The sequence below is a fragment of the Python bivittatus genome, unplaced genomic scaffold (assembly GCF_059951505.1).
Source record: "Python bivittatus isolate LINGU-HERP-01145 unplaced genomic scaffold, Pbiv_v1 ctg000080_np1212, whole genome shotgun sequence".
Taxonomy (NCBI): Eukaryota; Metazoa; Chordata; class Lepidosauria; order Squamata; family Pythonidae; genus Python; species Python bivittatus.
The window spans coordinates 3,159,402-3,181,556 of NW_028277035.1; the positions used below are offsets into that span (position 1 = coordinate 3,159,402).

A 22,155-nucleotide genomic window follows, 5' to 3' on the forward strand; every position below is an offset into this window, starting at 1 on the left:
CCCAAAACATCACTGCTCTAGAGGAGATCTGCATGGAGGAATGGGCCAAAATACCAGCAACAGTGTGTGAAAACCTTGTGAAGACTTACAGAAAATGTTTGACCTCTGTCATTGCCAACAAAGGATATATAACAAAGTATTGAGATGAACTTTTGATATTGACCAAATACTTATTTTCCACCATGATTTGCAAATAAATTCTTTAAAAATCAGACAATGTGATTTTCTGGATTTTTTCCCCCATTTTGTCTCTCATAGTTGAGGTATACCTATGATGAAAATTACAGGCCTCTCTCATCTTTTTAAGTGGGAGAACTTGCACAATTGGTGGCTGACTAAATACTTTTTTGCCCCACTGTATTTAATGCATTTTGTAGTTTAGCTCTCAGCTGAAGTGTGTACACAGCTGCTCAGGGATCATCCACAACTGAGCCCCACAGGAATTCTACTTCAACACCACTTGATTATCATGTCCCCCATGCTGTCATCTCTTCTTGAATTGTCAGAACTTTGCTGCTTCCTCTTTTAAGACAACAGAGCTACTCTGTACCTCTTGAGATTCACCCATGGCTTCACTCACTAACCCCTCCTGCTGTTTTCCTTAGCAAGATGAATTCTCTTTTTGCCACCCCACAGGAGAGCAGAGCAGATCACAAAGCAACTCAATACTCCTGTCAGAGCCTATAAATTTTTAAATGGATAGACTTCATTTTTGATGAAGGCCTTGGCAATGCTAGAAAAGATTAGTAGAGGAAGAAGAGAGGAACATTTGCTGCTTGCAGGCAAACCCTAGGAAGACACTGTGAGAATTGTGCCTAGCCTTTGCCAAACTAGAATCCCAAGGATGCTTTTTCCAAATGATGCTCTCTGCTAGAACATTTGCTGGAGGCTTGAACTGAAAATCCTTGACTGATGTCAGAAGTAACAGAATATAAGCAGTTTAGTATTTGTATGCTAAGTTAGTACTTCCTAGTGCAGAAGACTAGGGGGATGTTATTGTCCTCCCCAAATTGGGAGAGAGACCATGAAGAAAAGAACAAAGAAGGCAGAACAGCCAGTTTCCAGCTGAATGAGCTGAAGCAAAGGGACTGAGCATCTCAGCTGAGTCCTTCTTGGAAGCCAGGATTAGATTGACTTTTCCAAGGTTTGGCCTTAGGAGCCAGAATGAAACAGAACAGTTTATGATAGTTAATTCTTTCTCATGACTGGGATATATTTCATGTCCAGGACTCAGGAAAAGACTATTATAATAGCATCCCACTCCCAATTAACTCTTTCTTGTTATTTTACAGTTATAGCAGTCAAAAATATTGTCAACAATATTATTGTAATGTTTACGGCCTTAAAACTTAACATGACCAAGCAAGGTAGCAACTAAATGCTTCCAAACACATCTATGTCCTTCTCAGAAAAAAGTGGTCTTCTTTGACAGAGTGACTGTGGTACTTAAAATAAGAAAAATTAAGAACACCTGCACCAGGTCAGCTGTCCATTTTCAGCACTGCCTCCCAATCAAAAAAGGCTAATGCTGTACATACATCTGACATCTGACTGAAGAATACATAGTCTGTCAGGATATGCCAACCTTTGTCTGTGTCTTCCAAACAGCTAGGACTACATTTCCCAAAATCCCAAGACAAGGAGAAGATTTTTAGAAGATGGCATGTTAGATTGGTTACGCAGGCTTGACATTCATGGTTATCACCTGGAGGACACTCTCCCTGTGAAGGAATCCTAAATGTACATCAGTAGATAGATCTGTGTATGCATTTCTGAATTTGTCTAACCAATGGCACAACTGGATGATATAAATGGTAGAAAGTGTGCAAAAGGAAAAAAAATAAAAAATTAATAAAACTACAGCAGATCCCTAACATATGGCAAGTATCCATATGCTCTGCATCTGGAACTCAAGTTCACTGACTGCATATATGACCATTTGGAGTAGGAACAAGGAAGGAAACAATAAGACTAGGGATAAAAGGTGGCTCCCATTTAAGTCACATTTCCTCTTCACCATCCAACATGGTGGATGTTGGACAAGAGGAGAGAAATATGCAGAACTTCTATCTTAGTCTCAGCAAAATGCAACCAATTTTCAAATCTACAAACTACACAAAATAAGAGGAAAAAAAATGATGACACTAATCTTATTAGACTAATCCCAGTCTCTGACAGTAAAAGTAGTTCAATTTTACAACATTAGGTTTCTCCCATTTCTGAAAAACTGTGATGAGAAATGCAAATAAAAGAGACGGGCAGTTACAGGCTTGATTTTACCAAGAGACATTATGAATTGTCTTCACATACATTGCTGGTGAGTTCATGAACTGTCCCATCTTTTGGCATATTATATTCTTTATCTGGATTGTTCTGGAAAGAAAAAAAACATTGATGCAATAGTTAAGAATGGTTTAAAATGATTATCTTTTTTATTATATGAATAAATTTGTTGAACTACCTTACTCTTTCCATGGCCCTAAAGTCCAAGGGCACCACCTACTGGTAACTGAAAAAACAGATGCTTGGATAGATGTTTATTTTAAGTCATCTCCATTGTTATGTTCGATTAACCCATAGTTAGTGTTCTCTTTCTCAGCCAGATGAATTGTCGACATTTTAAAAGAGTGAGAACTCTGCTATATGGTTGGAAATACCACTGATTAAGAGATATTATCCAATGTATTTAGTGAGAAATATGCCTTAAGCTCAAGAAAACAAAGACGGATTTTCTTTCTCTTCTCCAGGATAACTTCTGGAATTTGTAATTATTACTACAAAATTAACAATGGAAACATTTCCTCAAGTTTCTTGAATTACTTTTTGGTGGCAAAGAGATACTTAACCAGCAAAGGGATGATAATTACCTTGATATTATCTGCAAAATCTTCCAGAGCCTTGGCTCCCGTGGTCTCCATTGAGGTTATGAGGCTTGGTAACTTGTTCTTAGTGCTGGCTGCAGTACCCTGAAATATGAGTCACAGCACATGAGACAATTCAAAACAGACAAAACAAAACAGAGCCACTAATATCAGCAGAACATGGAGCAAATTATTCATCGTTCTCCTGGGGTATAAAGATCTCACATAAGGTTTATTTCACAGTTGGGAAAACTTAAAACTTTCTTGATTAAACGTCTTGCTAGGTACAGCATGTGCTGTGGAGTCCTCGGAGTTCTCTGAGCTTGGTTGTTTTCTTGCAAATGTTTCATTACCCGGCTACGTAACATCTTCAGTGCTAGCCTATATTCTCTTCTGTTGGTACAGCATGTGCTCCTGACAAATTGAATCTTACTATCTTTACTATTACTCCATTTCCTACCTGAGTTGGGCATATGCATTAAAGTATTTCCCATTATGGTACTAGGCAGCTTAATTTATCACCACTAGTTTGGGAAGTTAAGACCTCAGACAAACCTTCCATCCTTCCAGGGACAAATCTACTTAAGCAGCTAACCTTAGTGGCACAGGGACTGGTTACTTGAGGGACCACCTGTCTCCCATGACATCTGCCTGGCCAATTCAATCCTGCAGGGTTGGCACACTCCAGGTTCCTTTGATGAAACAATGTCATTTCTCAGGACCCCAGAAGTGCACCTTCGCTGTGCCCTCTGGAACAAGGTTCTCCCCAAGATCTGGATGGCCCCCACTCTGCTGTTGTTTAGAAGAGCTGTGAAGACCTGGCTCTTTATCTACACCCCTCACTTCATCACGTTTGCCATTTTTTTCTTTATTATGTTTTATTGTAATTTCTTTGATTGTTGAGTTGCCCAGAATCACTGAGAGTCAGGCAGCATACTAGTTTAAATAATAACAACAACAACGTCTAACCTGAGTTAATCATGTAAGAACTGACACTGCATCTGAACAGTATGTATGAAAATTTTCTGGAAGTTTCAGATAATGTAGAATTCAGCTATGCACCTCTGGGCAGAAGAGAGCACATCATCAATATGCCTTATGCTGATTTCCCTGATCCTTCAATGCAATTTGCAATGCATATCCTATCCTTATGAAAGCCCATCTTGATCTAGTTCCACTATAGAGTTAGCAATAATTTTCATCTTTCTTTCTGAAAATGATTTGTACGGCCACCCATTTCACAGCAGTGACTCTGCTGTGTTTGTTTTCAAAGGTGCTCTGTTTTCAGTTTCCACCTTTCTATTTGGTCAGATTGAATGAGATTAAGAATAAGATCAGACTAAGACCATCTTTGCTATGAACCACTGCTTGGACACTCTCTTTTTAGTGGCAAATCAAGATTTTTTTTTAATTCAGTTGGGCAAGTGGGATCTGTTTTATACTGTATGTGGGCCACTCATTAATTTTATTATCATCTATCTTGAATGAAAGCTGACGATACCCAGCTGTATATCTCTACCTTGAGCCAAGCAAGAGATGTAGTAGAAGTCCTGACCTGGTGCTAGGATAATCCTAGCAAGAGGGAGATGCTATTTCTTTAGAAGTTCTCTGGTTCCAGAACTCTGAATGAAATGGCACTACCATGAAAGAGCAGACCTGCGAAGTTCGGGATTCTCCTAGACTTATGGCTCCTGCTGGAGCAGCAGGGAGAAGGAGTGGTTGCCAACTCATGTATTTCCTTAAGTTCACTCCTGCTTTCTGTGAACTGTCTCCTTTGAGCTTTGTACTAGTTCTGCTTCCTAGTCCAGAGTGTGCATTTGCATTTTCTTATCTTCACTCTTTCATTTGACTTTGGACATGCCTGTTGTCAATCAAACTGCTATAGTTCCCAACTGTTGGCAACCATCACCATTCTGCCATGAAAAACTAGACACTGCATTCTGAGCGTATGTGGCCTAGTGAGTTCTAGTTTCATTGCTAACCAATTACCTGCAAAACCTGATCAAATTCTGGCTTTGTCTGCTTTAAGTGCCTTAGGATAGGGAAGATAGTCAGCACAGCTGAGTAATCATGACGTATAATGGCCTTCCGGGCTGCAGACACAATGTTATCTCCCTCGATCATCAGGTTGTCTAAAGATTCCTATACAAAAGCAAATATTGAGTGAGTTAGAAAAGTGAATATAGGATTTTGAACTATAGCCAAAGGAAGGACATGCTGAGTTTTGAAGGGACCTGAATAAGGGAATCAAATGTCTTCTTCTGGTGATGCTCCGGGATGATTTCAGTTAGCAGCTGGTACTCGCTTTGGGCCAGTTTTATGAAGGCACTCACACAGTGGATGTACGCATCAATCTCCATGTCCAACATGTCATCTCTCCCTATAGGGGTTGTAGAAGAACGTAAGATGCCAGTTTCCTTTAGCTGACATATAAGCATATGAACAAATACAGAATAGTCAAATATACCAGAATATAAAAACTAACAGCCTGTGTAAGTGACCCAACTTTATGCCATTTATCTAATCACAAGGTAAACCTGCCAAGGTAAATACACACCCCTGACATACATCTAATGGATATTAGATATTCCACCCTTTTATCAATAAGATAAAACTATCAAAATTATCAGGGGTTGTAAAAGGGATAGTATAAAGTATCTTAAGATATATGTACATATATAGAAGAAAGGCCGAATGTGAATGATTCGACGTCTTTCACTTGTACATTCTTTAATTACTGTAAAATACTGTTAACTAGTATCTTGACAATAGATTTTTTGCTAAAACCTGCAAAACTTCTATTCTTGTATACTTCTAACTAGGGATTTTGGAATTAATTTACAATTTGATTAAGAAGGATCAATTACCATTCATTTAATATTTATCATTTGTAAATTCTGTATGTACTAGAATGGGGCAAACATTTCAAATTTCTAATTTCTTAAATAAACAATCCAACACTCTCAACGGACTAGGCCCAGATATGGTTTTACTATCTATAATAACATACTGCATTCTTAATGAAGTCCTTAATCCAGGAATAAAACATACTATAGCTATAACCAGAATGATTTCTTTAAAAATATTCATGCCACAAGAATTTGGTACATCTCCAAAGTGCTCCTATTATCTTCTGTCAAAAGAATTGGTTTCAAAGGAAAAGTGTCTATAACTTTTCATATTTTATTATTAATAACTAATGAAATTATACAAATATTTAGAAACATTCTTTCCCCCAGAATTCATTCATTAAATAAGAGTTGATATATTATGCCCTAACAGTTCCGCCATCTGATTCTTCTGCCTTGCTTCGCCATGGCTGATGTTTTCTCATCCAACAGCCAGTCCACCCAATCTGCAGAATCCTATGATACATCTCTTAGCCAACCGCATCACATCAAACTGCTTAGACAGAGTTTGATTAATGTTCCACATTGGTCAAGCTGTATGTGTTCAGAAACCCAGCATGTCTGGAGGAAGAGATGTACTCTTCCCTTTCCAGCTGGCCAGTGTTCTATTCAAAACGAGTTTACTTCCCTCCCTAACCCCCAATAAGTTTTCAGACAAAATATTTCCCCTCCTTCTATCTCAAGCAGTCTAGTCCAGAAAAAGCAATACATTTTTGAATGAGGATCACATTTCTGCATTGTATTTTGAACTGAAGGGCAGTTGGTTTTATCTAATGCTGGAATTAAGAATGGGGCTTTCAGAACTATCTTTCAACATAATGACGCTGCAAGGTCTGGGCTCTGGGACTGAGACAAGGATAGGTTTTCATTTAATGCCAAAATAAGATTTTTTGAAAATCTTGCTTCAGAATGGTATCTCTACTGGTCCTGTGAATGCTTTACCTACTTTCTGCTAGTCACTAGGATGCATAGCACTGACTATGTAGAAATAGATTTATAACATGCTACCTGCTGCACCAAATGATTGCAGTGATATCCTTCATGATGTAAATGGAAAGAATAGACATCTATTTTGCCATTACACATACCCATGCCATAAACAGAGTATAATCTATTAACTGAGGGGGAAAAATATAAGAAATGCTCACTATTAAATTAGGGGCTTTGTAAGATGAAAGAGTTAGCAGAATGAAGGTATTTTATTCCAATTCTTGTATGTTCCTTCTGACTCTGTAAGGACACACAATCTGCTCAGTTTCATATGCCGTCAAGAGAGCCTACACATCTATCCATCACTCATGTATGTGGAACATGCCTATTAAAAGTATACAGAAATGCATTCCAGCAGAATGAAGAGTGAAAAAGATTAATAACCAAGATTTGAAAATAGGGAGGCAGGAAGGAGTAAGCAAAGAATCCCGTATGATGATCTAACATGGCAACATTAAACTGGGATGGGGATAAGAACGAGAGTGACAAAGGAGACATGCTCCTACAGTCAATGAATGTTCTTCTGTGTGTTCCACTTTAGTCCTGTTAACTCTCAGGTTGCCCTCTTAGACCAATAAGGATCAGCACAGTGACCAAAGCAGCTTCTATATATCTTCCAGATTTCAGACATTCTAATTCTGGAAAACAACATTTTACCTGAAAGCATTCTAAGAGAATATTGCAAGAAATGCAAAAAAAAAAAAAGAAGAAGAAGAAGAAGAAGTCAAATTAGCCAGCCTTAAGTTTCATATGGTACTTACCAGCAACTGGCCCGTGCTTGTCAACCAAGGAATCGGAAAGATGCTTAACTCGTAAATCATGCTCATGACCTAGTGAGATGTCAGCGGGCATTAACAGAAGGAGTGGTTTATCCAGGACCATCATAGCACCAGTGTTTGTCCTTCGAGTTTACTGGCTCATCAGACATTTAGAAACATTTTTCCTGACAACACAACCTACTACCCCATGTTGGAGCACTACAGCAGTAGTAGCAGTTTCAAGCAGGATAAAGTTATGACGCAATGCAGCCTTGGTGTCAAAAGCAAGTGCAACCACAATTTTCAATTGTTGCTGCCTTTATTTCAGTGTGGACTCCCTAGGAGGAGGAAGGGACAGCAGGAAGTTGCACCTCAGGTGAACAATCTTGATCTAATCAAGGTTGAAAGGGCTACTACCTTTGGAAATGAAGTGTATAAGGATAGAATGTGAAAGAAAAGGTCCCCAAGTTACCAAGTTAACTTCTGTTAGCCAATCAAACTGCATCACAGAATCAATGTCCCTAAATTTAGGTGACTGGCAAGTATTCAGGCCATGTAAACAATTACCCACTACTCTGTCTTTCATATTTATCACTTTTGTTCTCCTTGCTTTTTGACTCTTAAACAAGCTCTGTTATTTCTAGTGTGACCTGAAGGTATACCATCAGTGGGGCTGAAGGCTAACAGAAGCCTTGCATATAGAAATCCAAAACCCAAATTAGAGCCCAAGAGTGAGAAAAAGAGAAAGAAGTGATTACCTTCTATAGGAATGAGGTTAGAGGCCCCCTTTTTCCCATCTAGACACTGCTGAGAATATTGTTTCAGAAGGTTCTGAGCCTTACGGATCGTCCCTGTCACCAGAACCATAAGAAAGGAGAGACAAAGAGACCTTGGAAGTGAATGAGAAACAAAAACACCAAGCAATCCTCCACCAGCACCTGGTCCTCCAAATCAAGTGTGAGAGCACTAGCCAACTGTGAGAATGCTCTACATATATATGTATACATGTACCAGAACTCTCTTGCTGTGTGTCCTTTTAATATAACTAATTCCCTTTAAGAGATTGTTAAAGAGTTCCTCAATATGAACTTGATTTGAAATGCTGTCCAAGCCACTGAAATCCTCTATTTGAACTACATATTGTATAGATTAGGAAGCATAAAGCATGGAACAGTCATTCCAGCAGTAATACTTTAACCATGATTTAGTATGGAATAGCTACAATGGGACATTTTCATGGTAAAAGATAAAGGCATTAACAATTAAGACATCTAAAATACTGTTTTAATCTACTTCAGCAGTGTGTGTGTGTGTGTGTTTAGGCTTCCTTCAGTCAAGCTCAGCTTCTGAAGAGTACCTGGACATGCACTGTACATGTAGTTTTTTTTGGGGGGGGGTTAGCAGGAACACAGAAGTGCTTTGACACTGCCCTCTGCCAGGGTATTTTTTTCAATTTCCAGTTTACAGCCTTAGGATTTCCTGGTAGTCTCCTATCCACATATAACCTTATGTAGCTTTTTGAGATCAGTCGAGGCTGACTGGATGTTGTCATATACAAATGTCTCAAGGATTTGAGTAATACACAGTATAAAAGTGTTACAAATAATAAACAAATCAACAAATAAATCTTGCTGTTTGAATCAAGGTCCTCTTCAGACATTAAAGATGCAGCATTTGACCCTGAAAAATGTGTCTGTATAGTATGTCCTCTGCAGGCTGTGGACAGCAGCGTCAGAGTTCTTCTAACTATAGAAATGAAGCAGGTGGTTACCACGAACTGAGCCTTTTCACTTGCTCTGCTTTCACTGTGGCATGCCTTCTCCATCTAAAAGTTGGTCTCATTATCTTGGTCTTTGGGGAAGCTTCTGGAGGAGATTGAGAAGGCAGATTTACCCTGGAGTTCACTGTGGCCTTTTACTGGTTTTGCAGATACTGCCTGTCAACTATACTGAATTGTTTTCATCATTTTGTTTTTCCATTTACTTTGTGGACGTAGTTATTTTGATTAACTTGTTAGTCACTTTGAATCCAAGAGGAAAATAAAGCATATGCTTTTTTAAAAAAGAGCAATTCTAAGAGGCAAAATGCTTGCATCAAGTTGACTGTACGTTAAGCCCCTTGTCAGTTTTATCTTATCTTAGCTGACATCTGGGAGCACAAGCATGGAAAACAGTTTGTTTATTCCAAAGGGTTGCTCTGTATGAATGAAAGGGAAGTCAACTAATTGCATTTAGGGTCTCAAATTAGACACACTCACATGCTGTACACTAGGATTCCCCCCACTCCACTCCTCATTTTAACCACAATCATTATGAAAGAAGGACTTGGTAATATTTGGAATGCAATAGATAATCAACAAGAGAAGCACAGATGCCTTTGTGTTGCAGGGTATATGAAAATCGCCATCCCTAGCTGATGCTCAATCAGTTTAGAAGAAACTGCATAATTTTTTTGGCTTTATGTCACAAATGGAAAGGCTCAGAGTATTCACTTTCTAAGCAAATAGCAATTTACAAAGTGAAGATTTCACGTTTTACTGGATTCCTCAGTGAAGGTTGACTTTCAAGGCCACAAAAGAAATCCATTCCCTTCTCTTAGAAGTAGTTGACCAAAGACATAACACTAGCTGTGCGTTGTTCCTGAGCATTCTCACCATGGATAGAGCAGGAGTCTAACAAAAGAGAAAGCTCAATCTGTACAAAACAGGGCAAGCACCCAGAAGAGCCACAGGCAACAGAATCTAAGAGCTAATTTAACAGGTCATCTTGCCTCTCACCCTCTTCCTAGCACTAAAAACTAAAAAATGGACAAGAGGTCAAGCCATTTTACTCCCCAACCCTAGGACTTCAATATTCATTTATTCAAAACTACAATTATAACAAAAAAAAGAGTTTTTTTTTAAAGAGAGCATTAAACTGTGGCCGAAGCAGGATGTTGCAACTAAGAAACACTGAAAAAAGCACAAAAGAGAAAGTATTAACATGTCAATTTACAAACAAATCTTGGTTTTACATGAGAGGTTAGTAAACATGCAACAAAATAAATAATGGAAGCAAGAGCACAGGCCGGAGTACACAAACACATATTTCTCTGGATTGAGGCTGTTATTTCACAGAAAACTACTATAGGCACAACCTCCCAAAATTGAACAAATTGGGAAAAAAAAAAAAAACCTTTACAACTTTCTAATGGGAGCAGAGAGAATATTTTTTTAAATGCATCATGAAAAAGAAAACATTGCACTTTTGCCAAAACACAACAAAACAAGACAATCCCAACATCCAGACAGTTCTGGGTTTGCAATATCATATACACACAATACAGTATATTATATTTTGACCCAATATTAGGGTGGCGTTACACTGTACATAAGATAATAGGAGTGGCATAAGGAATCTGATCACTGCTACAAGTTACTATATTGCTACTACATCTGGTCCAAGTGGAACATACTATAGTGAAACTGAAAATATTCGACCTCAAAGTAAATAAAAAACATTGTGACCATAAATGGGGGTGTATATATGCAATATCCTCCATAAAAACCAAACCTAACTTCTAAAGTGTGCTATGTTAATTTAACTCACACATTTCATGTATTCAGAACAATATGCAAAAGGTGAAAGATTTATATGATACGAAGAAAAAACAGAGTATAGTATGGATTCCCATGATTTCACTTCAAAACAAGATAAACAAAATGGGGGAGGGGGAATATCTCCAACAAGGTTACCAATATGGCATGAATATTATTGCATTAACATTTAAATATCAGTCTAAGGTCAGATAACATCTGATGGTAGTTAACATACTAATAGCAAGAAAATTGACTGTGTAACATCTATGCTGAACTTGTGGCTCATTAAACATCATTTCTTGACTAAAGTCCTACAGAATTCATTTTAAAGTATTTTTTAAACAAGATTGCAAATCATAGGTAAGTTATATTTAGACTTTTTCTAACAATGCTATAAACACTGGGCTTTGTTTATAAAGGACTGTCCAAGTAAAAAAAAAAATGATTTGCAATAAATTATGAGATGTTATATTAATAAAAGCGGGTCTAGTTTTCTTCTAGGTGATTGATGGCACATTAAGATGCACATGTCTTTATTTCCCCCATAACTGAAAAACTTCCTTTTTTTGTTGGTAACCTCAATATAAGTTTAGCTGCTATGTATGCAGCAAGCATCAGCATGAGCTAATCCCAATGCAAGACTGCACTGTTAGCCTTCCATGCTCTCCACAGATAAGGACCCTTCATGTCTTTGCATCCTCCTCCAATTTGCATAAGAACAATTAACCATGTTTATCTCCAGACACACTAAGTGCTGCTGGGTATTAATTCTGTGCTACTGAAGAGCAGAGTACTTAGCATCCTAATTACGCCTTGATGGATTCTATTGGAAGTCAAATGCCTTTGTTCTAGATTTATTTCTCTTGATTAGGCACTTCTGAACCAAGTGGGATAGCATGGTGGCTACTAATGAAGGCATCACATTCAAGGTAGAAGCAGTGATCAAACAGAAGAAGAGGAACAAGCTGTTGCTTCTCATCTTACTCAGCTGTCCTCAGAAAAATATTTGCCATGCAAGCATCCTGGAAACATTCAATGATTCTTATACAGAAGATTAGTTAGCATTTCACCAGCAGGAAGGTGAACCTGGAACAAGCAGATGACTTGTAGCCAGCCTACAGAAGAGGACTAGACTGTACTTCTTTGGGGGAAGAAACATCGTTTCAGAATGGATCCACAGAATTTTTTAGAGGTTTTTGTACAGAAATCATTCCAATGCAATAACTTCTCTCTGCTTGGGGTGGAGGTATCATTCTGACATGATGCGAGAGTTTTGTTTTTTTAACTAACTGATCTTAAGTTCCAAATGATTACTGAACATACCAGTTTAGTTTCCTTGCATTAAACACTTTCCTTGAAGCAAAGTTTCCCTACACCTTACTTTACACTTTGACTACAAGCAGGGTACAGATGCACGGACGACCACAATTTAAAAATATGTGACAGTCCATATGAAAGGTAATCTCTCCAAAAATCTAGTTACTTTTTGGTGGGAATATTTCACTTGCATACTGGAATCTAATATTTCTGCAGCACAGGTTTATAGGATGTCAGCTTATCTTGTTCACTTTGTGATATGCTTCTATTAAAACCATGGATCAGAACTCAGGAGTTTAAAACTGACTAGGAGGGTGGGATTTAACATTTACAGAAAACGGAATAGTTGTTTACTTGCCTATCATTCAAGATAGATAGGAGACAAAATAAGGGATGATTGCATTCCCACAAAAAAAACCAAGAGTGACAACTTGACAGAGACATTAGAATTTCCCCTCTAGAACTGCCCTTGAGCTGAATCATTTCTGGGAAATAGAAGATTTCTTACCTGCCAAAGAATTATGAAGGCACAATTATCTTCCATTATTTTGTCAGATTGCTTCGCTGTAGGGCTCTTTTAGATACATACTGGTTATCTTTCCTTACAGATCAATTCAAATTGCTAGCAGACCTAGCTTACCCAGCATATGAGAAGCAATTGTTTCATTATAGATGTTATGGGCAAGTGGTTTCCCACGTCTGACAAAATTCTTTAACTAGTCCTATCTGGTCCACTGAATTGGCCCTCCACTTCATGCACATGATGTTTTCTTGGCTGGAAATGTCAAAAGCAGAATTCACTGAATCTATTGCCTTACAAACCAGAGGAATTACTATGCTCTTTCTGATAGCACTTGTCATTTCAGATGAATGTCACTGGGAGAAAGCAGGGAAAGCCTTTAGCTCAATAAATTAAGTTTTGTCTAAAGCTGTGGAGGGAAGTGGAGAGCATCTGACAGATTAATAAAGATGCACACATGTGAAGTTGACTTTAATAGAAGAATTTAGCACCAATCTTCTTGTCTTCTCTTAGTACTGGCCAGCTTTCAGAAGAACTCTAGGACATGGCATAGATTTGAGATGTCCCACTGGGGTATGCCAAGCGCTCCCTTTGGTAGCAGCAGTAATAGGCCTGAAATTGCATCTCAGCACAAGAAAAAGAAATACATTCTGAAAAGCTGCAGAAAGGACACACGTAACACACACCTGGGATGTGAACTGTCAATAATGTAATTAAAAATAAAAAAACTCACAAAAATAATAATTATAATATTTTCATGGCTGACAATTTAACCTGAGTGCTCTACAACCCCCAATTCATCTATGTCTTCTATAAAGTAAACAGCCCAGCGTCACCCCACAGTGAGATGGGCGGTAACAAATTTGAAATATAAATAAATAAATACATATCTATAATTCACAGCTTTATGCTAAAGAGCTTCCCTCCTGAAACATTATGTTGCAAACTCATTTTCTCAAAGGCAAGAAAATATTGGTATGGATTAGAGGCCTTAATTACTGCCTTCTCCAAGCACTTATCATTTTTGTTCAACTATCAGTTACATTCTAAATTCATTATATGTGAACCAATCTGCCCTGGAATAGCTAAAAGGTAAGAGAATCTTAATAAAAAATCATCACTCAGAAAACAGGCTTAAAGAGGTGTTTTTTTTTTAAAAAAAATGCATAACTCAAACAAAAAAATAGTTAAATTTCAGAATCTAGTAATATTAAGGCCTTTACTCCACTGAATAATTACAGAGAGAAAAGCCTGGCAAAGAGAATAGATGCCACTTTACTATGGCTTTATATCAGAATGATGAGAGGGGTTAGAGAGGCCTGATACAGACAGGGCTGAGATAGGAAGGTGAAGTAAAGGAGAACTGGAGAGAATGATGAAATTATTTGAGGTGGGAGGGATGGATACGGGTTTGTACACATCTATGGGCAACATGGCAGGAGAAGAAGTGAAGAAAAGAGTGAAGAGAAGAAAGAGCTTGGCAGTGATGATTCTAAAAGGGAGAGTGAAATGAGTGAATGAATGAGCAGATCTTGTGGCAATTGAAAATGTGGAGTATGAGAAAGAGTAAGCTATTGGTTCCATAGGATACTTGCTTTTATTGTAGATCAGATCTCATTTCTATCTTGCATTCAGGTTTTGAATCCACTTAGTATCCAAAAAGTAAAATCTTTTTCAAGGCAAGCTTGACTTCTGTTGACCTCATTGACATATTCATGCCATGTTCTTGGCAGCAATACAGAAAAGGTTTGCCATTGATTTCTTTGGAGATGGTGGGCTTTGGTTTTTGTCTGTCTAGACTAAAGCCCTGGTATGCCCTAGTGGTCTCTGATGCAAATATAAATCAGGTCTGACCATGCAGCTTTTGGAGATCAGACAAAATCAGCCAGATACTGCAATCCAGTTGGGCACTTACTATTCAGTTACTTATTTAGCTTCCTTGTTTTGCCTTTCAGTGAAACTAATGAATAAATGGCCATCTATAGGAGCCATTCTGCAACTGAGCCCATGGCTGGAGATACCTGGTCTACTAAGGAGACTTGCACAGGACAGGAAAGGAATAGATACAGAGAGTGCTGTTGTGGGATTGGTAATGCTTCAGCCTTGGGCCAGCACTAGTGCAAAGAATGACATTTCTACCTCCCACCACTTGCCTGATGTTTTTTGTAAGAAGATCTTCATATTTACTTGGAAATTTAAGCAGTCTACGACCCTCCTTAAGAATATTAGATGGGATCAAATAATAATCCTAAAACAAAGATATTTCCCCCCCCAAACTATACTGATTAAAAAGCAATTTTCCAAGACAATTATATAGAAATTATAACTGAAATTTTGGACTAACCTGGCCTTTTTATAGGTTTTTTGGTTGGTGTATCTTTCCTCTTGTTCTGAACAGCAGGGGAGTATGGGACACCCGAGGAAGAACTATTCTTGCGAAAATGCTCCTTCAGTCCCTTGATAGAGCGGTCCAACTGGCTGGAACGGATCTGGTAGTAAACATTCATGAAGTCTAGAAAAAAAATAATGCATATTACAAAGCAGACTTCATTGTTGTTATTGCTCCAAAGTACTGATGGCAAGATAATGTAACAGAAAAACTGCTCATCAATTTTGGTAAATTGAATTATGCTTACTGGTTATTGGAAAAAGGAACCATGCTGTCAAACTAAATGTTTCGCTTCCTTTCTTTTTTTTTTAACGTAAGTTCAGCATTTTTTGTTCAGAAAACTTCCATTTACTTTTTAAACAAGAAACAGAAAAGAAAAAAAGCAAACAGCATTATACCCCAATATGCATCTGAAGCAAGCTATATCCATGAAGCTTGACTAGAAAATATAAGGTTAGCAAAAATCAGTTTGTAAAAGAAAATACATTTAAAACTAGATCAGTAGGTCAAATCTAAACATTTTTGCTTTTTTTTTTTTTTAAATATCACTTTGGTGCAGTTACCACTACCAAAGATGACTTATGCAAGGGTACACAATGTGCAGCTCTCCAGATGTTGCTGAACTACAAATCCCAGTAGCCCTAACCAGTATTGCTAACAATCAGGGATGCTGGAAGAAGTGATTCAGCAATCCTTTCAGAAGCCAAGCCTTGGGTACTAACACGAGAAATACCAACAAATAGTTTTCAAAGCATACAGAATTAATTTTTCCTTCTCCAGAATTCCCTTATGCCTTCTACATTTCAGTCTCCTACCCTTACTAGAGCTGTGTTCTAATTCTCTGAACGCTCGCTCTACAAAGCTCTCCCTAGAAGCTATGCTGGTGTGGGAAATGGTTCTGTTCCTTAGGCTTCCCTTCTGGACTCCTGCAGGCGTTTGCTTCTCCTCACACAGACAGTTAAAACCTGTACCGCAAAGAAAATGAAGACAAACCAAGTCACCCAAGAGCGGCCTATCAGAATATTAGAGGGGCTACTTTCAGCTAGACTGCAAAGTAGGCAGTCAACAATTAGGAGCAAAAGACATGGGGGCTACCTCAGGGAATAATATGAGTTATCAGTTACATTGCAGAACCACTACAATAATCATCTACAGCCAAACTGCAGCTTTATGTTTGAGAACAGCAGTTGTGTTAGTTTTGTAGCGGCAGAAATACTGAATTACTGAAATGAATGGGCTTTTCTGAGCCTCTATAGGCAACAGTCTACTTCATCCAGTGCTGTTATAGGGTGATTAAATAGGTGGCTGAGTTAGATTTGGCCAAATCAAGCACAAGTTCAAGTATCAGGAAGATATGGGAATTGTACGCTTAGAACTGTCATTTTTAAACCAACACAGTGCAAGAACTGAAGACTATAAGGCAAGGGATAAGTACTATGGCAAATTCCTAAATTAAATTATGCCCCCATTCTTGAAATGAATCTCCCTGCAACTTTTTAAGAAAATGTATTTATCCTCTTAACTTTCCCCTCCACAACCAAAAACAACTCTGGAAGGCAACTACTTGGAGTACTGTAGTGTCATGGCTCTCTTCTCTCCAACATTCAGTTCTATTCCCTTACAGTTTGTTTCTTCTGTGCATTTCAATTCTTGAACCTACCCCCCAAAGGTGCCAAACTGTGCATTTTAGGATACAATGCAAACAAAAGTGCACATTAATTTTTTAAAGAAAAGAATGTAAGTCTTTGAGCTTTTTTTCAAAAACTGATGTCAGAACAGAATCATAAACAAAAAGATGAGAAACCTGAACTGGAAATAGACAGATCTACCCACAGGTCTGCTTTATGGAAATCAACTGAACATCTTAATTACAATTTAAATTCAACTAATTTCCATGGAAAGTAAATCCAATTAACTTAATCTAGATTCAGATTTATGTAATTTGTAATGGATATACTGGAGCATCTGCTCAACTATACTGAGTGAAGTAGCCCTATGCTATCAATAAGAAACAGTCTTAAGAAAAGGACTATTAATATGGAAGTAAAGTGGAAAGTTTCACAATTTTTCTTATTATATAGCTTTTCACATGAATGGGGTTCAAACAATCTAATTTGGACACTTAACTCCATGTAAACAGCCCCCTTACACAGAGTTTTCAAGTGAATACAGTTCATTTCACACACAAAACACATCAAGATTCACCGGTGAGAAATAATCTTATCCTTTTGTTTTGCGTTTTTCCTGTAATAACCAGAAACACATGTTACTTCCTGCCCCTCACCTCCCAACTTCACCCACATTTAAAACAACTTCTCCAAGCCCAGTTGTGTTGGGGCTGCAACTCCCAAAATGCCCATGCTGGCTAGAAATTTTGGAAACCACAGTCCCAAAACAACTGGAGTTTGCATATATAGAAAGCTGCTCTGGAGATCTGAACCCTTTTCCAGTTACTTCTTCCTATTTTCTCCAAGAAATTCACAACTTCCCAAGCTTCCCCCTCTCCTACTCACTCCAGACTGGACTTGAAGATATCAACTGTTCCTGTGGTTCTTGTTGCTGGACTGCTGAGGATAGAGAAAGGTAAGTAGCTGATGTAGAGAAAGCATGCAAAGCTCATGGATGTCCAGAAGAAGCAAATAAGTTCCTTCTACTAGCAGAAATAATGTATTGTTTACACTATTATTTCGGGGGGGGGGGGAAAGGAAGCAATGAAAGATTTCTTTGATTTTTATAGGAACTTCTGACCTATACTCATTTTCCCTGGGATTAGCATAGGTGAATGAAACAGGCTGAAGCTGAAATAAGTATATTTTATCATGTCACATTTTAAATCATCAGTATTTTTTGTGTACTTTAATCTCTCTTCAATAAGTTTTCATCTGTACCCTGAGCTTTTTAAAAATTTACACTAGAATTTAAAAGCAAGCTAAAAATTACTTGCAAGGGAGAGTTGCAGAATCCTGGCACTGACTGGAGTTCATGCATTCCAAGCCATAGAGTAGTGTGTTTGGTTTTGATCTAATATAGGAATCCTTTCAAAATGGCTGCCATGTTGGACATGGGTAATAAAAATACATCCCTTATCTAGAAGCCCAACAGCGGAGGCTGTTCCCCAACAAAGAGGTTGTCCATGCCTAAACAAATTAATGTCTTTACAGTGTTTGTGGGGCTCAGAGGCATCTTTGGAAATTAAAATTTGTGCTTCAAGCTGATGCTCATTTCACCATGCTCATTTCCCATTTGCTATTTTAATTAAAATGATTAAAATACATGCAAGTAGGACAGGAAATTTGGTGGATATTGCCAGGTACTTCTGCACGCACAGGAATCACACCGGGGACCTAGAGCTTCAAATTATGCGTGAACCGAGCCATTGTCGTTGTTAAAGGAAATGTAGCCCTAAGAAAGGAAATTCAGAATGGAGAAAGAAAAAGAGTTAAGTGCCTTTTATTTATTTGTTAGATTTTTATCCCTCCTCTTCATTCAAGAGCTCAAGGCAGCATACACAATGCTCCCTTTCTCTTTTTTTACTGCCTCAACCAATCTGCAAAGTAGGTTGGGCTGAGAGTGATTGGCCCAAAGTCATTCAATAAGTATATACAGCTAAGGTAGTTTCTTCAAACTAGAGTTCTTCTTCCAAAATATTTTTTCTTTAAAATTTTCTATTCTGTAATACTTGCTTTCATTTGTTGCACAATTTGCCTATTAAAAATCGGATTCTTTTGCAGTTCTCATTTATCCTAGCAATCTTCCAGATAAGTCATTTATATTTTTACACTGAAGGTAAAAGACAGGCTGATGATATATAGCCAGTTCAAAAAGCAGACTTCAATACCATTCTTAGAGCCCACAGCAGTCTATATAGACAGCCTATGGCTTTCTCTGTCTGGGTAATGTTAAAAATCAAAGTAGCTTCACTTCAGCAAAAAAAACATACCTGAGACTGAACCAGGTTCAACTCAATTTCTAGATTTCAATAAATGTGAGCATTCTGGTTGGTGCATTAAAATTGGTGCATAAAATACTTATGGATAAAAGCTTCATTTGCTTTGACCAGAATAAGAAAATCAGATTTGCTAAGATGTTGAAAGGTAGTATCATTTAACAAGCTGATGGTCTCCTGGCTTCAGCAGGATTTAGAAGATAAAAAATCTACTTCTCAGAATTCTATTTGAATTTCTACTTAAAATTAGTGAGAAGCTACAGGGTGACTGAATTCATGAAGCCACACAATTTTCTGACAAATAGGAATTATACATATTCAAAGGGCTTAGGCCATAATGCAGAGATAAGCTTATATGCCTTTCAAGCATGTGTAAGAGTCATCTGATAAGATCCCTTTGAAGCACTCTCCACTGTACTAATTCTCAAATGTTTAAAGTGCATTTAAAATACAGTTTGGGAATTTAAAGATATCAACTACTTTAAAGAAATCCTAGCAAAAATTACAAGTCTTCTGCACATACTATTTTAGATTATGTCATTAGGAACCACTCTAACAGTTACTGGGACTCTAATTTAAACTAATTGGACCAAATAAAAACTGACTGCTCCCTTAAGGCACTGATCAGCAAGTAGAAACTGACATACTTTGCACATATGACATGAGACGATGATTAGACTAGAAAAAATGACTAAGCTTTGCAAAGTTGAGTGAAGTAGGAAGGGAAGACAACAGGTAAAACAGACTGATAGCATCACAGAAATTACAGGTATGACCATGGAAGAACTATAAAGTATTACTAGAGACTGGTTAAGGTGGTGAGCATTTGTACATGTCTGCCCCAGTAACTAAGCTCAAGTCTATGGTATCTAACTAACATCCTTCTATTTTTGACAGGAAACCTTTTGGGAAAAGGAGGTGACATACTTATTAAAAAGCAATGTAAAAAGTCAATATCATTTTTCTCTAAAGTGCATTATAAATAGACTATCCCAAACAAGTAGAATTAACTAGTGAAATAAATCAAAATATTTGATATGTGGTAAGATCACCACAATTAATTTAAAAATAATAACAGAATACATTCCACATTCTATTAATTTTTCACAGTTAACAATCCACGCTTTTAATTTCCTTCCTATTGCTTAATTTGTTTACCACATTTTGAAACATGATTTTTGTGTCATAAGTTTAAACATGCATGAAAATTAAGATATTCAGGTCCAGAGGCAAAAGGACATTTGCTTTATGTCCTACTGAAGCACATTAGGCCCATTGCTGGCTCAGTGGAAATGTGAATTTCACTTATTTGTATAGTACCCTGAATACAAACTGCTAAAATCAAATTAATGTAATAAAATCAATAACAAGATAAAATCACTCAACACAGAAATAGGGAGGCAAAACTTTAGCCCACAATAAAACCCTGGCAAACTAAAATGGGCTAGCTAGAAGCTTAGAAAAGAGGCAATTCCTAAATCAACTTACCATGGTTCCTTCCATACTCCACCAGCCAACCAGAAATACGGACAATGTCCTGCAGGACATTCTCAGGAAGGTGTTCTAAGGTCATATCTTCTTGGGTCTTTAGGTCATCATCCAAAGTGATGAGATCCAGGATAAGGATTGGTGGAACTGGTTTAGAATTTCGGGTCATAAGGCTACGAAATTCAGATTCCAATGATTCCTTCCCCCTCTCAAACAGCAATTTCTGGATGAAGTAACATGAATAAAAAAAGATTAGAGGTGTATACTACAGTTTGAAGATAATAAAATAACAGGATATTTATATGGCTGCCCAAATCACACAAACATGGGCAGTGTACCTCAATTTAAAACAAAAAAAAAAATTAAGTCCAATTAAACAACAACAGCAGAAACTGATAGACAATCAGGAACCCCTGATATGCAGTACAATTCATAAAGCCTGATTGAAAGGGGTCCTGATAATCTGTTTCCTCTGGGACCCTTTGGAGCTGCACACCAACCCCTAAAAGGGGAAGGTTGGAGAAAGGATGAACATTGTTCAGTTCCATTTGATTCAACAATGGCTTCTTGAAGAGGGGGTGCACTGTTGTTTCTTTCAGTTAGCGGAACCACCCCATTTCAAGGTAGCACTTATCACCAGGACGGGTATGGCTCTAACACACAAGAGGTCACGCTTAACAGCCCCAAGAACCCTGTCCATTTCCTCAGGGATAACTCCTCCCAGATAATTAAGGTAATTAAGCAAGACCATGTCCCAGTGATAGCTATAGGACCTGCATAGCTAGAGTCCAACTCAGAGCAAACTTGAGCAATTATCTATCAAGTGCCAAGAATAATCTTCACAATAATGATATGCTCCCCAGCCCCTCTGTTCTGGCTGCATACAAATATGTATTTTTCCTCTTTCAAGATTATTGCTCAGGACTCCCAAACTTCTTTCTCACTTCTCAAGTTCCAAAAAGCAGTCTGGGATTAGTCAGTAGATCTTTTTAAAGTAGATCTTTTATTTTTAAAAAGGAAATGATACTGCTGTACTGCTGTTCAAAATATACTATGAATAAACGGCATAAACAGCTTTTATAAAGGGAATGGAAACACTGCATATAATTCAGCAATAGTTCCTTTTTAAAAAGCTCTGGTGTCTAAACTTTTTAAAAAATATCTTAAGGTTTCAAAGAAAATTTGGAAGTTGGGCAAAGACCCCATTTTGCAAGGAACACAAACACTGGATGTGTAGATATCATGCTCTTCTGGACCATGACTTTCAAAGATATTCTGATTCACAAATATTTGCTTCCCATTGAAGAAAATTGTGACAAGAAATAAAAATGTAGCTGAGCTTTACCACACAATGATTTTACTTTGTCTGCACTACAATATAAACCACCAAAGATCACAAG

The 22,155-nt window shown here is 37.7% G+C and overlaps 1 protein-coding gene across 14 annotated transcripts in view; it reads right to left on the reverse strand.

Annotated features, from left to right (window-relative positions):
• Positions 1–22,155, reverse strand: part of EXOC7 (exocyst complex component 7) — a 46,432-nt gene that overhangs the window by 18,781 nt on the left and 5,496 nt on the right. For 3 of the 14 annotated variants that reach the window (XM_088133388.1, XM_088133384.1, XM_088133385.1), the window contains exons 5-13: positions 20,756–20,978; positions 17,835–17,888; positions 15,277–15,444; positions 8,277–8,369; positions 7,522–7,590; positions 5,096–5,241; positions 4,851–5,003; positions 2,868–2,966; positions 2,311–2,373 (exon numbers count right to left, since the gene is read on the reverse strand). In XM_088133388.1, coding sequence (XP_087989514.1) covers positions 2,311–2,373; positions 2,868–2,966; positions 4,851–5,003; positions 5,096–5,241; positions 7,522–7,590; positions 8,277–8,369; positions 15,277–15,444; positions 17,835–17,888; positions 20,756–20,978 — 1,068 coding nt within the window. The remainder of the gene's footprint in view (positions 1–2,310; positions 2,374–2,867; positions 2,967–4,850; positions 5,004–5,095; positions 5,242–7,521; positions 7,591–8,276; positions 8,370–15,276; positions 15,445–17,834; positions 17,889–20,755; positions 20,979–22,155) is intronic. The other 11 variants (XM_088133386.1, XM_088133390.1, XM_025171472.2 and 8 more) reach the window with 7 other exon arrangements.